Consider the following 15,759-nt stretch of genomic DNA (forward strand, 5'->3'; position numbering starts at 1 on the left):
TCTCCACCCTCGCTCCTACTCCCACAGGAGCAGCTCTGCTTTCTCCTATCCTAAATATTGTGGTTCTGCCTAAGACATCATTGGGAGGGGGAGGGGAAGAAAAGTATGAAAACCACTGCTCTTCTGTCTGAGTGCTGTCACTTTTCCCCTTTGCATGCTGACACCCAGGATGGAAAGGGCAGCACCACGGGTAATGGGGAAACTCAGAAGACCTTGAAAATCTGAGTTGAGGTCTGGGTTTTATTCAAACTCTGTAAGACTTTGGAGTCTCTGAATCTCTTGCTCCTTTGTTTCTTCATCTGTAAAATGGGGCCATAGAACCTACCTGATGGGCCTCATGGGGCTGCTTTTGGATGTGGAAATGCTTCATAATTGGAGATGGAAAGTTCCCCCATGGCACTATTACTGACGCTTGTACTTTGATCCACCTGTTCTGCTGGGGTTGGAGAATACTAGATTTTTGGGAAGCTTTCTGAGATGTTCATACTGTCCCAGGTGTGCATATAACTCCTCTCCGCTTTATCCCACTAGCTTCAAGCATTTCCTAACTTCCTGCTTCATCCTGGGAGGCAGGAAGGCTAGGTGTGAACCAGAGACCTAGAGTGACTTATTCAACGTCACACAGCATATAATGAACAGGAGTCAGGCTAGAACCGTTTGTCCTTCTCCCAGATGGGGGCCCATGGCTCATCAGCGTGTCAGTGACTCACTAATCACCGCGAGATGCAGCTATTACTTGTGAATGACAGTCTCAGCCCACCTCAGCTCTCATGACATACTTCCCTCAGGTTAAAATCAGCCAGTTCCTCAAAGATCCAGCCACAGACCTGGGCCAAAGCTGTACCTGAACGAGGTGTTATAACTGTCATTAGCTCCCCCCCCAAAAAATCTAACTATGAAACAAAAAGTAGGACCCTTTTTTTTCTACTTGCAACAGGAAAAACCCCATGTGGGCCCCTGAGATGCTTTTTCATTTCATTTACCACATCCTGGGTTTGTGCTAGCCAGTCTGCTAAACAGATATGGTCCAAAAAAGAAGAAAACAAGGTCTCAGGCCCAAAGCCAAACATTTCCCGGTCGCCATGGCAACATGCAGGGGCACACACTGTGGTTTCTCTCCCTCAGCTGTCTTCCCGGAGACTCGCTCACCAAAGACCAATGGCCTCACAGAGTTGGGTACTGAGGTAACAGTTCTGGGACACACTCTCCTTTACCAGAAAGACTGTTGGATCCAGGATCGGGAATGGGGGCCTAACCAGACCTTCCCACCCTCTCCCCTCCCCCAGTTCCCATTACTCCACCAGGATGCAGGGGTGGGGGTCTTTCTTCAGACTCTGTACAAACAATCCAAGAGCTTCACTGGATTGGTTCTTTGGAGGCCTAGACTGAAGGGCCAGTGTAGTGGCTGAGAGAACCCTTGGACTCTTCTCTGACAGAGTGGATGTGATGGGCCCTTGCTGGCTGCCATGACAGGCTCCTTGGACACAAAGGCTGAGAGGTCAGGGGGTATAGCCAGCACCAAGAAGTTGAGGTGCATTTCCCTTCTAAGTGCCAAGGGATGAATCGCTCAGTTGAAAACAACCCCGGACACATTCTGGAGGAAATTCTCTCGGTATGATGCTGTATGACTATTTTCTCTGCTCATTAAACCCTCACCCGCCTCCAGGGCAATTCGGGGAGAGACTGAGTCCTTCAAGATTTATGGTCTGCCCAGGGCAGCCAGAGGCGATTCGGCCACTGAGTGTGATTTTGGCCTCGTTCAGAATGGGATGCTGAACAATAGACCCTTTCACCAGGCGCTCATCACATGGGCATCAGGGGATGGGGGCGAGAGATGTGGGGCACCAGGAAGGCTGCCAGCCTTCTGAACTGGCAGGCCTGGGTGGCAGCAGGGGCTATAATAGCTAGGAAGACTCCCAGATGGAAACTTCTGGGCTTTGAAGACATCAAACAATCACAATGAAGAAGAGAATGGCTTCTTCATGTCCCATTAAGACAGTGGACTGTGGCTTTATTGGAACGGCTTGCTCAGGCCTCTTATAAAAGCAGTTTAGTAGTCAGAAAACTAGCAGTTATGGACCCCGGAGGTCCTGCTTTCCTCCCAGCTGGCTGGGGGACCACGCTCAGTCATTGTGGATTTTTGTTTTCTCTCTTGCGTCTCAAGAGAATTTTTGATGCTGGCTGGCCATTGTTCCTCCTCGCTTTAAACACAGATGATCCAATTAGCAATAATGCTTTAAACAACAGTTGGCCTTATCTATCTCTCCCTAGTTCTGATGAGGATCACTTCGGTTAGATTTGTGATGTTGCGTAATCTCTTTCAGACATGAGCTCAGCAAATCAGAGGACAGAAAGCGAATCCCGGCTGCTTCATGATAAACACTATAAAGATGAAAAATGTGGAGAGCTCGCTGGCGCTTCTGGCCACCTCTGCCCAGGAGGCTTGCATGTGACTGACTCCAGGGGCTCGACGGAGTCGGATACAGTGAGCCTGGAGAGCCATGCTCCAGCTAGAAGGGCCTGGTCTGTTGAGGTTTGGGGGCTGGGCAACAGACATCTCAAAATGTCACAAGGACAGCCTGTGGTCTGGCATCCCAGCCCTGGGCCAACCTCTCTTCATTCTGTTCTGTCTGGCCTTGGCCAGAGCCCTCAAGCTGTAAAGGACAGAAGAAGCCTGAGGCTGAAGCTAGGGTTGGGGGGGGTCTCTGATCCCCAGGGGGATCTCGGGAAGAGCACAGGTAGAATGAGAGAGAGGAAGCCAGACCTCTGTTGGGGGAAAGCCAGCGAACACAGAAACCTCGGAATCTTTGCCTTGGGGAGAGGGTGGAAGTTCCATTAGGGCAGGTTTTCCCATCTAAGTTTTCCAAGCCTTTGAGCAAAGGGCCCTGCCCTGTTAAGCCTTTGGTCCAGAATCAAGAGACCTGTGATCTTAAAATAATATTTGAGCTTATTAATATTTAATAATATTGAATAAGCTCAAATTCCTCTCTGCAGAGTTCTCTTTTAACGCTCACCTCTCTGCACTTTAGAAACCACGTGGAGAAGAGGGTTTCCTGTAGTTTAGCATCTGTCCCACCCACGAGGTGCCACTTAACACTGCAGTACGATCAGCTGGACTGCCCAGTCTGAAACCAGGTCCACTAGCCCCTAGCTCAGGTCATTCATGTCTTCTCAAAGAATCAGTTACCTCCTGCATCAGATGGGGATAACAAAAGTGCCTACCACATACCACTGTTGTGAGAATTAAATGAATTTTTAGGTGTAAAATGTTGGAAACCTCATATGGGCCTGATTAGGTGAATGTTTGCAGTTGTTCTCATGGCCGTGGGAATTGCACAAGTCATTGGGTCTCAGGAACTGGCCTTATCCCCATCTTCAAGAAAACCAACTTCCCCAGACACATAGCTACTCTGGGACCAAATCAGAAAAAAATCTAATTCTGCCTCATCCTTCCTGAGGAGATGACAAAAGGAGCCAGACACATCTAGGTGGTGCCTGTTGGAAAATACATTAATTCATTTTGGACCGTCTGGAGAAGTCTGGTTCAGAGAATTGAGTGTCTCTGGGCACAGCGTGATGGTAGATCATCTCCTATGGTCTTCACATGGGACGCACTGTGTCTGTCATTCCTGTCTCAGGAGATCCGGCCTCAGAAGGGGCCCTATGACAGGATGTGAAAAGGCTGTGCTCGTCTCTGAGATGACAGCGCAAAGTCCAGGCAGACAACGCCAGTTGCCAAGCTGAAAGTTGGTCTCTGAAACATTTGCTTTCAGGGAAAACAGCAGAGGTTCTCAGAAGCAAATGCTTCGGATTAAAAACATTTAAACATTTGAAGTGTCCGCTAGGGAATTCTCAACCAGGCCCAGCTGGTGATTCTATTAGACGTGACGTGGGGAGTGGACCCGAGGCGTGTTCTGTTTGCATCCTACACATCTGCTTGTCCTGTGTGTGGGGGAGAATATTCATTCATTCATTCATTCATTCATTTGTCCCACATGTGCCTACTCTGTGTGGTGCTGCACAGGGTCCTGGGGACACATGCTGAAGGAGAGACGCAGTCCCTGCTGTCATGAAGCCCACAAGGAAGTTCCAAAATTCCAGAGTCCTGGAATTTCTAATTACTGAAGAGACCTTAAAGATAATAATTTCTTGTAATTCTTTACGTGTTTCTGTCACAGACATCTTTGAGGAGCTAATGGAAACTGAGGGATGCTGTCTCTAGCCAAACACCGACACACACACACGTGCGCACAAGCATGTAGACACATATATACGTACACACACACAGTCTTGCGTATAATTTCCCAGGTTTATAGACCCCTGAAGACCAACTTGTGGATTCCAGGTTGAACACGTCTTGTCACTCAGCTCCATTGCTAGTCGGCTGTGTAATATCCCCACCCTCACTCACCTCTTAGGAAAATTTGGACACGTGCACATAATGGTGAGTTGGGTAAGGATTACACAGTGTTGTACTCTCAGTGGATGCCGTGCTTTTCTATCCCTCTCGACGTGACTGGAGCAAACCAAGAAGCTATTTGTCTCAGGCCCAGGGCGATTTTACTAGAAAGATCTGTTTTCCTTGATGTGAGTGAGGCTTAGTGAAAAATATAGGTAAAATTAATGGTGTTATGGGTCAGCTTTGGTTTATCCAAATAAGAATGAATTTACCCAGAACCCCACATAATTGGCAGCGTAGCACGGATGTTAGAACCCTGACTCTCCCACTTGGGTGACTTTAGATACACTGTTTAACCTCTTTGTGCCTCAGTTTCCTTGTCTCTAAAGTGGGTTTGGCAATAGTGCCCACTCCATAGCACCTTTGTGAGAATTAATTTAGCTGAAGTAGATCAGCCACCTAATAAGTATGCAATACTCATTGGCTCTGATTAAGTGCCAAACACCGTATCAAGTGTTTGACATATCTTGTCTCATTTCACGGTCCCACAAACCCTGATGTTACTGTCATCCCATCAAGGAGAAGGCTGAGTGTCAGAGAGGGTAAGAAACTAACTAGCTGTGTAACCTGGAGTGAGTGGCAGTGTCAGGATTTGAACCCTGTTTGGGGTGGATCTCTTCTAAGTTGAACTACCAGCCTTCACGTGAGTTGGTGCCAGAGAGTTGGTTAAACAGTTCTCTTGCAGAGCTCCTTTTTTGTGGTCTTCCTGACAGGTTACTGATAGACCTCTTCCCACGTGGGCAATGAGATCCTTGGGTGCCGGGCTGATGACCCCTCTGTCCTCCTGGCAACCCCATCATAACGAACACCCTCCAGAAAGGCTCCACCCTGAATCTGAAAGTGGCCTCCAAACGTTAATGTTGCCCATTGGGTCTCTTGGAGGGAGGAACTTGGAATCTTTCCTTCATTACATGATACAGGAGATTTATTGGAGACCAGAGGGCTTAACGGAAAACATTCTTGATTCACGTCCAGTTGGACAGGCTTGTTTGAGAGATGCAATCGGCCATTTAATATTAGGTTCTTGAGTCACGGCAGCTCCCGCATCACAGGGATCTCCGTTTCTCACGAGAGATGCACAGATATCTCCGGAGTCCAGCCTCTCTACAGGGGTTTGCAGTGTGGCCAGTGCCATTGCCATGGACACGGGTGCCTGTCCAGTGGTCTGTGGTCCTTGGCTACTCACGCCTCGGCCTTACCCTAACCTTACTTGAACCTTGGGGATATTCTCAGCTATACATGGGGGAGGTTGAGAGGGCAAAACAAGTTATGTAAATCGGGGTGAGGAGTATAGTGTGCCCTGGTGGTTAAGCCTGTGGACTCTCGGTGCCCAGACTGGCTGGGTTTGAATCCTGGCTCCGTCATTACGAGCTCTGTGAACCTGGGCATGTTTCTTCCCCTCTCTGTGTCTCAGTTTCTGTATCGGGAAAGGTGGGGATAATAATATTACCTACTTCATAGGGTTGTTTTATGGATAAAATGAGTTAATGCTTGTCAAATGCTTCGAAGATTGCCTGGCATATACATAATTAGCGCACAATATGTGTTAGCTACTATTATTGCTGTTAGTATTATCAATACCCTTCGGGGTAATAATTTCTGCTTGCGTAAGTGTTAAGAAAGCCTGTTGGAAAGTCTTCATAAATTATCAGGGCTTAACGGATACACAGCCCTGAAGGCTTGGTCCTTATTAAGACACGAGGGACCCAGAGGGGAGGAACTGTGAATACTGTTGACCTGAAGTGAAGGTTTTGGCACCGTCTTTGGAATTCCCAGATGGCTGAATGCCATCAAGATTAGGAGTTGGACCTTTTCTATGTGTGAGATTAAGATAAATGTAAGCCGTGGAATTCTCACATTGCATAGAATTTCTTCATTCATTCAGCAGCCCTTTTCTGACACCTACTACACACGCTGGGTAAGCCTCGCGTTTCTAGGAAGGCTGAAGCTTGATTTTATCTGTCCCTTCCTGTCTTGGCTGACCTCAAGCACACACATCACACATTCACTGCTCACATGCACACCTAGAAACACACTTACACATTCCTGTGTGTATCACCTATCAAGTGATGTTGGCTGCCGCCCGTGGAACTCAAGGGATTTTATTCAAACGTCTCAGTGTGAATCGGTTCCTTTCGCATTTGCATATTCTGTGTGCCAAGTGGCAAACTCTAATTTATTTTAATAAGACAGAAACTGCCATTCAGCTCCAAACCACCGTCCATGCCTCAGACTTTATTTTTAACCTAGGAGTGACAGCAGCCACCTGGCCACACGCTGATGGGCGGTCTGCCTCTCCTGGCATCTGCTGAAGTGTCCTCTGTCTCCCTCACCTCCAAGAAACTGATTGGGAGGCTTTGCTGCTCTTTTGTAAGCTACACGCGGAGGACCCCCGGAAGGACGGTCACCCAGCGTGACAGTCTCCTTTGGCAAAGATTGGCCGACCGAGGCCAAAGCTGAAAATGTCAGTAAAAACAAACAGCGTTTCAAAAGGGCCTTGTACATTCCCCCCTCTGTGCTCCCCTGGCCTCATCATCCAAGTATTGTGTGAGTGGCTTCCAAAGGACACCACTCCAAAAAGGAATTCGTCTCCCCAAAACACGTTTTCTCCATTTCACCTAGTTCTAATGTTTTTAAAGCACCTCCATGCTAATGACACAAAGAAAAGAGAATCACTTGATATTGGCTTATGTCTTTGCAAAAGCTCTATTTTTTATGTCTTCTTTTACTATTTTCAGAGTTGAGAAAGGTTGTAGAGAAGTTTAACAGTTTTCTTATCATCTCGATTTGCATTCATCAGACTCTGTTTTCTAGTGATTGGAAGCTGCTTCCTGCTCAGAGAGGAGAAAGCAGTTGTTGGCTGTACAATCCCATTAACACTGACCCTATCTTTGTCATTATGTAACAGTTGTTTAGGTGTATCTCTCCCCTCCAGAGCGAAAACTTGCTCTAATGATATGAAAGGATTCTTGGGCACATAGCAAAGTGGATTGGAGCGTGGGTTTTGGCATTGAACAGACCTGAGGTGGAATTCCAGCTCTGCCACTTAATGGCTGGGTGACTTTGCAAAGTCATTTCATTTTTCTGAGCTTCAGTTTCTCCACCTATAAATAATACATACATACATACAAGTCACCTCTCAGGGTCTTTGAAAGGTGATGCCACACGGAACCCCAAAGTTGCTGGGTAACCAGGGACGCTGCAGTTGCAGGCTTCTCCGCCCTGGCTATCAGCTCAGAAATGTAAAACAAAGCAACTGGGATTCAGGAAGGCAACTACAGGCTCTGGACAGCAATTCTCACTTCCTTGGGCAGCTCACTTTTCTGAGCCCCAGTTTTCTCATTGATAAGTAAGCAGAATCTTCCTGATGACCTGTGGACCCACCCACGTGAGAGAGAGATTCTGAGTTAAAGCCAATTCTGTCTGAATTGGGACTGACAGAGTGGTGTCTGGCATTGGCAGAGTCAATGTCTGACTGAGGCTCAAGGAAGTGCTCTGCTTCACCAGGACAGCTTCAAGGACAGAACCTTTCTGTGTTGGCGTTTACTCAAGTGCAAACTGGGCATCATACAGAAGAATACTGAGTTTTCAGTTAAGGGCTTCGAAGTCTTTTGAGATTGTTACAGAGGATCAGGGAACACCAGGTGATTTTTTTTTTTTTCAGCTCCTTATTGAGATTTCAGATTCATGTCTGCAAACTCACAGAAGTCCTAGGACTAAATCATTTTTAAACTGGTTGGTAGCAGTTAGGTTTCATTTTGGATGCATTAACTCTTGCGAGTAAAGAACAGGTCTTGGATCTATCTGGCAATATGTTCAAAGTGTGTTTTTGAAGAAATTCCAATGAGTTGTTCATTTATTCAACAAATATTTATGGAGCATCTGCTCTCTATCTGCCACTGATGTGAGTGTTAGAGAAACAGCTGTAAACAGGCAAAAGGCCTTTGCTTTCTTGGAGTTTCCATCAAAAGAAAGGGCAGACAGAAAAAACCAAATGCACAAATAGACAAGTTGCTGTGAAGACACAAAAGCATAGTAAGTTGAGGGAGACGCTGAGGGTTGGATAAGAATGTTCAGGGAAGGACCCTAAGTTGAGGTGATTTCAAGTTGAAAAACAAAATGGGATGATCAGAGGACAGTACATTCTAGACAGAAATGGCCATCAACAGAGGAATGGATAAAAAGATGTGGTCTATATATACAATGGAATACTACTCAGCCATAAAAAAGGACTAAATTTTGCCATTTGCAGCAACATGGATGGACTTAGAGGACATTATGCTAAGTGAAATAAGTCAGAGAAAGACAAATACTGTATGCTATCACTTATATGTGGAACCTAAAAGATAAAACAAACTAGTGAATATAACAGAAAAGCAGACCCACAGATGTAGAGAACAAACTAGTGGTTAACAGTTGGGAGGGGCCGGGGGACAATATAGAGGTAGGGGAGTAAGAGGTACAAACCACTGGGTGTAAGATAAGCTACAGGGATGTATTGTGCAACACAGGGAATGTAGCCAATATTTTGTAATAACTGAATGGAGTGTAACCTTTAAAAATTGTATAAAAAAATTTTTAAAAAACCTAAACATGTAAAATGCACTCATATCAGTAAGTTAGGTCCAATATTGTTTTGTATCCCATCTATCCCATCTTGTTCTAACTCCCCCTTAGAACTGACTTCCACACATATAGCCTATCAATATAGTTTTTGCAAAATCTTAAAAACAAAAAAGAAATGGTAAAGTCAGACCTAAATGTTTAAGGTGGGAAAGGGCTCAGAATGTCCAAAGGAACTGAAGGAAAGCTTTGTGCCTGGAAGAGAGTGAGCTACTTAAAGGTTAGGAGCCAGGTCATGTGGGTCTTATCAGCCATGATAAGGAAATTTACTCTGGGTGTGACTAGAAGTCACTGGAGGTTATCAGCTGGGGAGCCGTACCACGTGATTGTGGAAAAATACTCATTAAGTGGAAAAAAAGATTCCTACACCTAAAATTGTATATTTAGTACCATTTAAACTACGCAAGTATATACATAACACACACATTCAGAAAACAAACTGAAACAAGATATAGCAAAATGTTTAAAATGTTTGCAGTAGTTTTCTTAGAGGTGGACTTGCTTTTCCTTCATTACTTCCCCGAATTTTGTAAGTTTTCCCCAAGTTTCCTAATCAGAAATAAATCACATGCTTTGTAAAAACTTTGTTGTAGAGCAGTCGGCGGAGAGAATGTAAAAGTGATGCTACTCTCTGCCTCTTATCTCAGATTTGAGAGTGAAGTAGTGATGCTTTGAAATGCTACAGTGAATGTTGAAGGCTCTGGCCAGTAGGGAAGATTATTTGTCTTTTTAATGAGGCTGCTCTAAAACAGACTTCTTATCCTTTCCAAATTATTGATGCAGAAGAATCTAACCTTTTCTTTTCATCCCATAGATCTAAATATAACCTGCCGATACAAAGGTGTATTCCACGTGGAGAAGAATGGTCGCTACAGCATCTCGAAGACTGAGGCTGCTGACCTCTGCAAGGCCTTCAATTGTACACTGCCCACCATGGCCCAGATGGAGGCAGCCCTGCGCGCAGGGTTTGAGACCTGCAGGTAAGGGACCAGCCCCCACCTGCTGCGGGAAAGTAGGCTGCCTGGGTCCAGGGGGTGGGGCTTAGGCCCAGGAAGGCTCCTCCGTGACAGCTGAACGGCTGCTTGCCCGAAGAGTTGGCACCACCCATTAATCTGGCCAAGTCCATCTGGAACCAGTATGACCAGCTGAAATTGAGGGCCGGCTGAAGACACGTTTGTGAATCACAGAGGGAGGGGTTGCCTAGAGGAGGCCCTTAAGGGTCATGTGTTGGAAGCCACTTGCCTGAGGTGCTTCCACAACATGCTCTCCAGGCTTTGAAGAAGCGTGCAATATCCTTGTCAGAACCACAAGAGAAAGGGAACCAAATAACAGTGCTTGAAAAAAATTTGTGCCTGGTGGAGTCTTCACCCTGCAGACTTGGCTAAAGCAGGTTTTTCAAACAACTCTCTCTCTTTTGATTTTGTTTCTCTTCTCTGTTGCTCTGATTTGAGAGAAAAGGGCATGAAAATTATTGAGATGTATTATTACAAGTGATGCGAAAGCGATGAGAGGGACCAAGAGAGGCCTCCTACCAGACATCACAGTGCTCAGGGAGCTGTCCTCAGGCCCAGGATATCTGCTCCAGGATATTCACAGCAGGCATAGCCCTTATTTTTCTGAATTTCTCATGGCCCTGTGGAAAGTGGTGCACATTAAGAGCGAGCAGTGGTGACCACCGTGGTGAAGTGTTTCGGTTTGGTTGGTTTTCTTTAGAAGAGCTCTGGGGAATCTGGACAACTGCTCTCTGAAGTTTCCACCCCAGCCCGCAGCTACCCCTCTGCACTTTTGCAATGTGATAGCGTTAGGTAACGTGGTTCCCTTTTCTCTTCAACACGCAAACACAGGCTGCTTTTTAAAAAGTCAAGCTGCAGAACTCTTATGGAAACCATTAAATGTAAGTTAAATACGTCTATCCCCGTCCTTGGTTACAGAGTAAGGCACCCATAGTATGGGTGGGAACTGAGATACTTCTGCTGTTGAGGAAAAAGCGCATCTTCACGAGTGCACTAATATGGTAGCCACAGATGGCTATTTACACTTAATTAAAATTAAATAAAATCAAAACTTTAGCTCTTCATTGGCACTAGCTGCGTTTCAAGTGCTCGATTAGCCACAAATGACTAGTGGCTACTTTATCGGGCAACGTAGATTATAGAACATTTCTGTTTTGCAGAAAGTCCTAATGAGCAGCACTGCTCTAAAACAAAGAGCAGATGTGCGCAGGCATCTGTGTGTGTTCAGAGCAGGGTCTTGGGAGAATATAAAAGGAGCAGATAGCTCTGGTAGCTTCTGAACCTGAGCTGTAGGCTGCAATGAAGGAAAGCTAATTAGCAGGTCCACTTATTCTATTCCTAAGGCTAATTGTTTAAATATGGCCCTGACTAGGTCAGTGGCCTAAGAAAGTGGATTTAGTAAGCTGAATTTTGATTGTGAAATGCAGACAAGGCAAACTTGCTAAATATGAGAAAAGTTCTCATATTTTGAAAACAGGGGAAGTTCTTACTGTACCCACTGGCCAATCATCCAGCCTTTAGATGCTGGGTGAGCCCAGCCCACCTGCCCATATCCCTCTCTTAATCCTCAGACTGCACCAGGGGTCGGTTATATGACCCCACTTTGCAGAGGAAGCAGCTGAGGCTTAGTTGCAGCCCACCCTGGGCCACATCACTTTCATGGGGAGGAGTTCGGATACCAGACCAGCTTCCGGGGCCAGGGCAAGATTTAATGACCCCACCCTCCCTAAGGACTGAGAGCGAAAGGGAGATGAAAGTCTGGTGCATGGATGGATTTGCTGAGTATTTCTTTCCTCCCTGGGAACAACAACCTACTCATGAAGTATACACATATATAAATTTTAATATCTCCAACTTATAGACAGGATGACACATAAAACCAGCGGTCGACACGATGTGATAAAAACTCAGGAATAAGTTAAATTCTAGAATGTCGGCGTGATACAGGCTAGCAGAATGTGATGGGAATGGGGTGCGCAGGAGGCTCACCAAGGAGTGTTATTATTTTAGAAAAACTGTGCCAAAGACAGTTATCATTCTACCCATGGCTGGTTTTAAGTGTTGCAAAACTTATTTCCATAATTTCACTCAGGTAGCTATGAATCAGATACCTGCCACAGGACAGATGCGAGAGTCTCACGGGTGATGGAAGAACCTTAGCATCTCCTCTCTTCTGTCTGCCCCACCCTGATTAGTAGCAATTCTCAGATACATGGAAACTTACTAACATTTAATTGCGGCCGCTCCCCGCACCAAGCTCAGGAGTCTTTGGAGAAACCAGTCTGGCCATTCAGCTGAGGAATTAGTCATGTCAGCTTTTGCAACTTAGACGTAATGAGTTCGATGCGCTTAGAAATTTCAGACTCACAACCATTCCCATAGGTCTCGCAGGGTGATGCAGTACGTACTGTCACTCCCGGCAGGAAAGATTAAAAGGATTTGGGCTGTGCATTTTAGCCAGCACTGCATTTTCAAAAACCTGTTCGCTTCAGCTTCTCCCTCTCTGCTCTTCCCTTGCCTCTGCCTCTTCCCTTGTAAATGGTATTTTCTCAGCCCACATCTCATTTTCTGAGGCATTTTATATTGGAGAGAAATCGTGCAGTAAGTATTCAGCCACCACGATGCTGATCGAAGAGGCTGGGTGCTGTATGTTGTATCTGAAAGAGCCACCGGCTCCAAACCGCTCCCAGAAACACCATGGTGGGGCAAAGGGGCTTAAGCACTTCTCTGCTGCTTCTGGAAAATTCCTGAGCTAATGAGGCACTGCTATCTACTTAATCACTCTGACTCGCATTTTAATGACGGTCGATTTACTTCCACTGGCAATGGAATTATGCCTGAGATGCTCACGGGACAAGATGCATTGTATCTGGCATATAAACAAGGCTTTGTGTTTAGAACAATGAGGTCTGGCGTGAGGGCATCACAGGAAGAGGTGAGGCCAGGAAAGAAGAGGAGGGGGTATGGGAAATAAGGCAGGTTTGCCATTCGTGGACTAAAACGAAGAGCCACCTAGTTCTGTCTGAGGCGAGGCAGTCATTTTCTGTATTTTCTGGCAAATAGGAAGGTAATGGCGGGCCAGAGTGGGTCTCACATCGTCAAGGGGTCATTCTGTGACTTGGGCGTGCCTCTGCTTGTTCAAACTGGCCTGACTGCTGACCATAGATTTTATTTGAAACTAATTTTTTTTTCTTTCATGAATCGATTTTTTCAAACACTTTTTATAGAGCTCCAAAAAAATCACTTTGTCTTCATCAGCCTTGCTGGTCCCTTTCACTGTCCCTCTGCTGTTATTTTTGGCTTTCCCATAACTCAGTTGTCGAAACCTTGTAGCATCCCTGGGGTGAACTGAAGGAAGTATTGCACTGCATGAAATGTCATTCGATGGGATATTATGAAATCCCTGCTTATAGCCTTGCGGGTGGATGACCTCTGGTGTTTCTTTTGCAGGTACGGGTTCATAGATGGGCACGTGGTGATCCCCCGGATCCACCCCAATTCCATCTGTGCTGCAAACAACACGGGAGTGTACATCCTTACATCCAATACCTCCCAGTATGACACGTATTGCTTCAATGCTTCAGGTTGGTTCCAAGTGGATTGGCTTTGTGTTCTGGGTTGCTTTTGGCCTGCCAGCCTTCGGCAACATGGCTGACAATCTTGGCTTAAGTGGGGATTCGTGTAGCCTCCATTCACATAACAGATGTTCACTGAGTATCTCTCCAGGAGAAGAAGGATTCCTGTCTCCAGGGTGCTTACCTACTAAGTTGGAAAGGCCAACAGTAAACAAATACATATTAAATAACTTAACATAAAGTCAGAGCGTAACAAGCGTTACAAAAAACAAAGCAGAGCAACGGGCTACAGAGTGCTGGGGATGCTTTGTTTTCCTGAGAAGATAGGGAAAGTGCCTCTGAGGAGCTGGGTATAGGGAGAGCCCTGAGCGAAGCGAGGGAGGGAAGCCATGGCACCGTGGATAGCAGTGCAAAGCCAGGCCTGTGGGAGCATCATGGCCTGTGCTGAGAGTAGCAGGGAGGCCATGGTGGATAAAACCCGGTGATCAGAGGGGAGAAAGCCAGGGAATGAAGTCAGAGAGGTAGGCAGGTGCCAGGTCGCATAGGGCTTTGTAAGCTATGGTAGAGAGTTTGGACTTTATTCTCAGCGTGATGGGAAGTTATGGCAGGGTTTTGAATAAGGGAGTGACATGAATCGAATCTAATGGTAGCATTGGGGCATAAGCCAAATGGCTTCGCTTGGAGGTGTTTGTTACATGTTGGGGCTAGAGAGAAGGCTGGGAGGATATATGGTAGGCCTTTGACCTTCTTGAGTCCTTACCCAACAACTGAAAACCCAACAGCTAGAGAATAAGAAAGCCAAGTTAGGATATGCGTGCTGGGCTGCTGGCCAGGCCCCCCTCCCTGTGTAAGGGACTTGCTTCCAACCGCCAGCCTGGAGACTCGTGCTTACAAGTCTAATTCAGGCCCTAGCAACATCTTGAAATTCTGTGCACCGTGGATCTTCAGGGTCTTTTGAAGAGAGTCAAACCCAGCAATGTCAAATTTTTGAATGCCAACCATCAAATGTCTTACTCCTCAAATGGGGCCTTCTGTTCCCCCCTGAAGGTTTAAGAGTGTGTGAAGGGGAAGACGGAGTCACAAGGCAAATGTGGTACATCTTGTTGACATGTCAGTTTCCTTAAAGGTAGGAAGGGGATGTTAAATTAGCTGGAAGATGACTTGAGATATTACCTATATGAGACAGATATTATTACATGATGACTTAAGACATTGTTTTTATAAATCAAACACAGATATTACATATGATAGTAGAATATAAAATCTACATGGATTTTTAAGCTTAAATAGGGGCATCAAAGAAATTGTGAGATTACATCAGTAGCTTTTGGCTTCCCCACCCATCCACTGTTGTGTGAGCAGCAGGGATGAGAGTGGGAATTCTAGCGCTTAGGAGAAAGAGAAAATATCAGGACTGGTTAGTTGAAATGGAGTGCATGAGGCCAGTAAATTATGTCAAATTTATACAGGTCACTGAACCGATGGAGGGGCACTTAAAACGAGGAAAACTACAGAGTGTTTACTCTTCCCTGTTATATAAGCAAAGAACACAAGTGGAGTTTGACCCAAGGAGGAGAGTCCAACTGAGGCTAAACAATACGTGATCGCTATCCAGTCCCCATACCTATACCAGAAAGTCTATTCTAATAACATGATGAGAAAAACCACATGCAATGCAGTAGGAAAGAGACACAGAGCAACACGTGGTCTAACTAGGTTAGCTTAATGTCAGAGGTCGGAGGAAGGCTTTGGGAAGGCTTCCTGCTTTAGGTGAAGGGGTTGGTCACGTGGGAAGGGCAAATTCAAGGCCACATACTCTCCAGCCTCTGGAGAGGCACTGCCTGTTGCTTCTCCCACTGAATCTTTTCGGGTGAATGTATGCAATAAATTATGTTGTAGTATATGCACATTGTCTCGCCTGTTTTACAAGTTGGTATCCCTTGCTGGAAAGAACCTTCATTCAAAAAGGTAGAAGCTCCCACTGTTTTATCACCTGGAGTTGAAGCTGTCTAGGCCAGTTACTGAGACTTTTCTCCCTGTCCTTTTTGCCCATAGGGTTGGGCCCATTTTCAAAGAAGGGAGTGAACGG

General features: G+C 45.9%; 1 protein-coding gene across 9 annotated transcripts in view; it reads left to right on the forward strand.

Annotated features, from left to right (window-relative positions):
* The window catches only part of CD44 (CD44 molecule (Indian blood group)), an 86,648-nt gene that overhangs the window by 25,400 nt on the left and 45,489 nt on the right, over positions 1-15,759 (forward strand). For all 9 annotated transcript variants that reach the window (XM_029207268.1, XM_029207259.1, XM_029207260.1 and 6 more), the window contains exons 2-3: positions 9,897-10,062; positions 13,546-13,679. In XM_029207268.1, the coding sequence (XP_029063101.1) occupies positions 9,897-10,062; positions 13,546-13,679 (300 nt within the window). The remainder of the gene's footprint in view (positions 1-9,896; positions 10,063-13,545; positions 13,680-15,759) is intronic.

The sequence above is a fragment of the Monodon monoceros genome, unplaced genomic scaffold (genome assembly GCF_005190385.1).
Source record: "Monodon monoceros isolate NGI ecotype Baffin Bay Population unplaced genomic scaffold, NGI_Narwhal_1 Super_Scaffold_7, whole genome shotgun sequence".
In the NCBI taxonomy this organism is placed as follows: Eukaryota; Metazoa; Chordata; class Mammalia; order Artiodactyla; family Monodontidae; genus Monodon; species Monodon monoceros.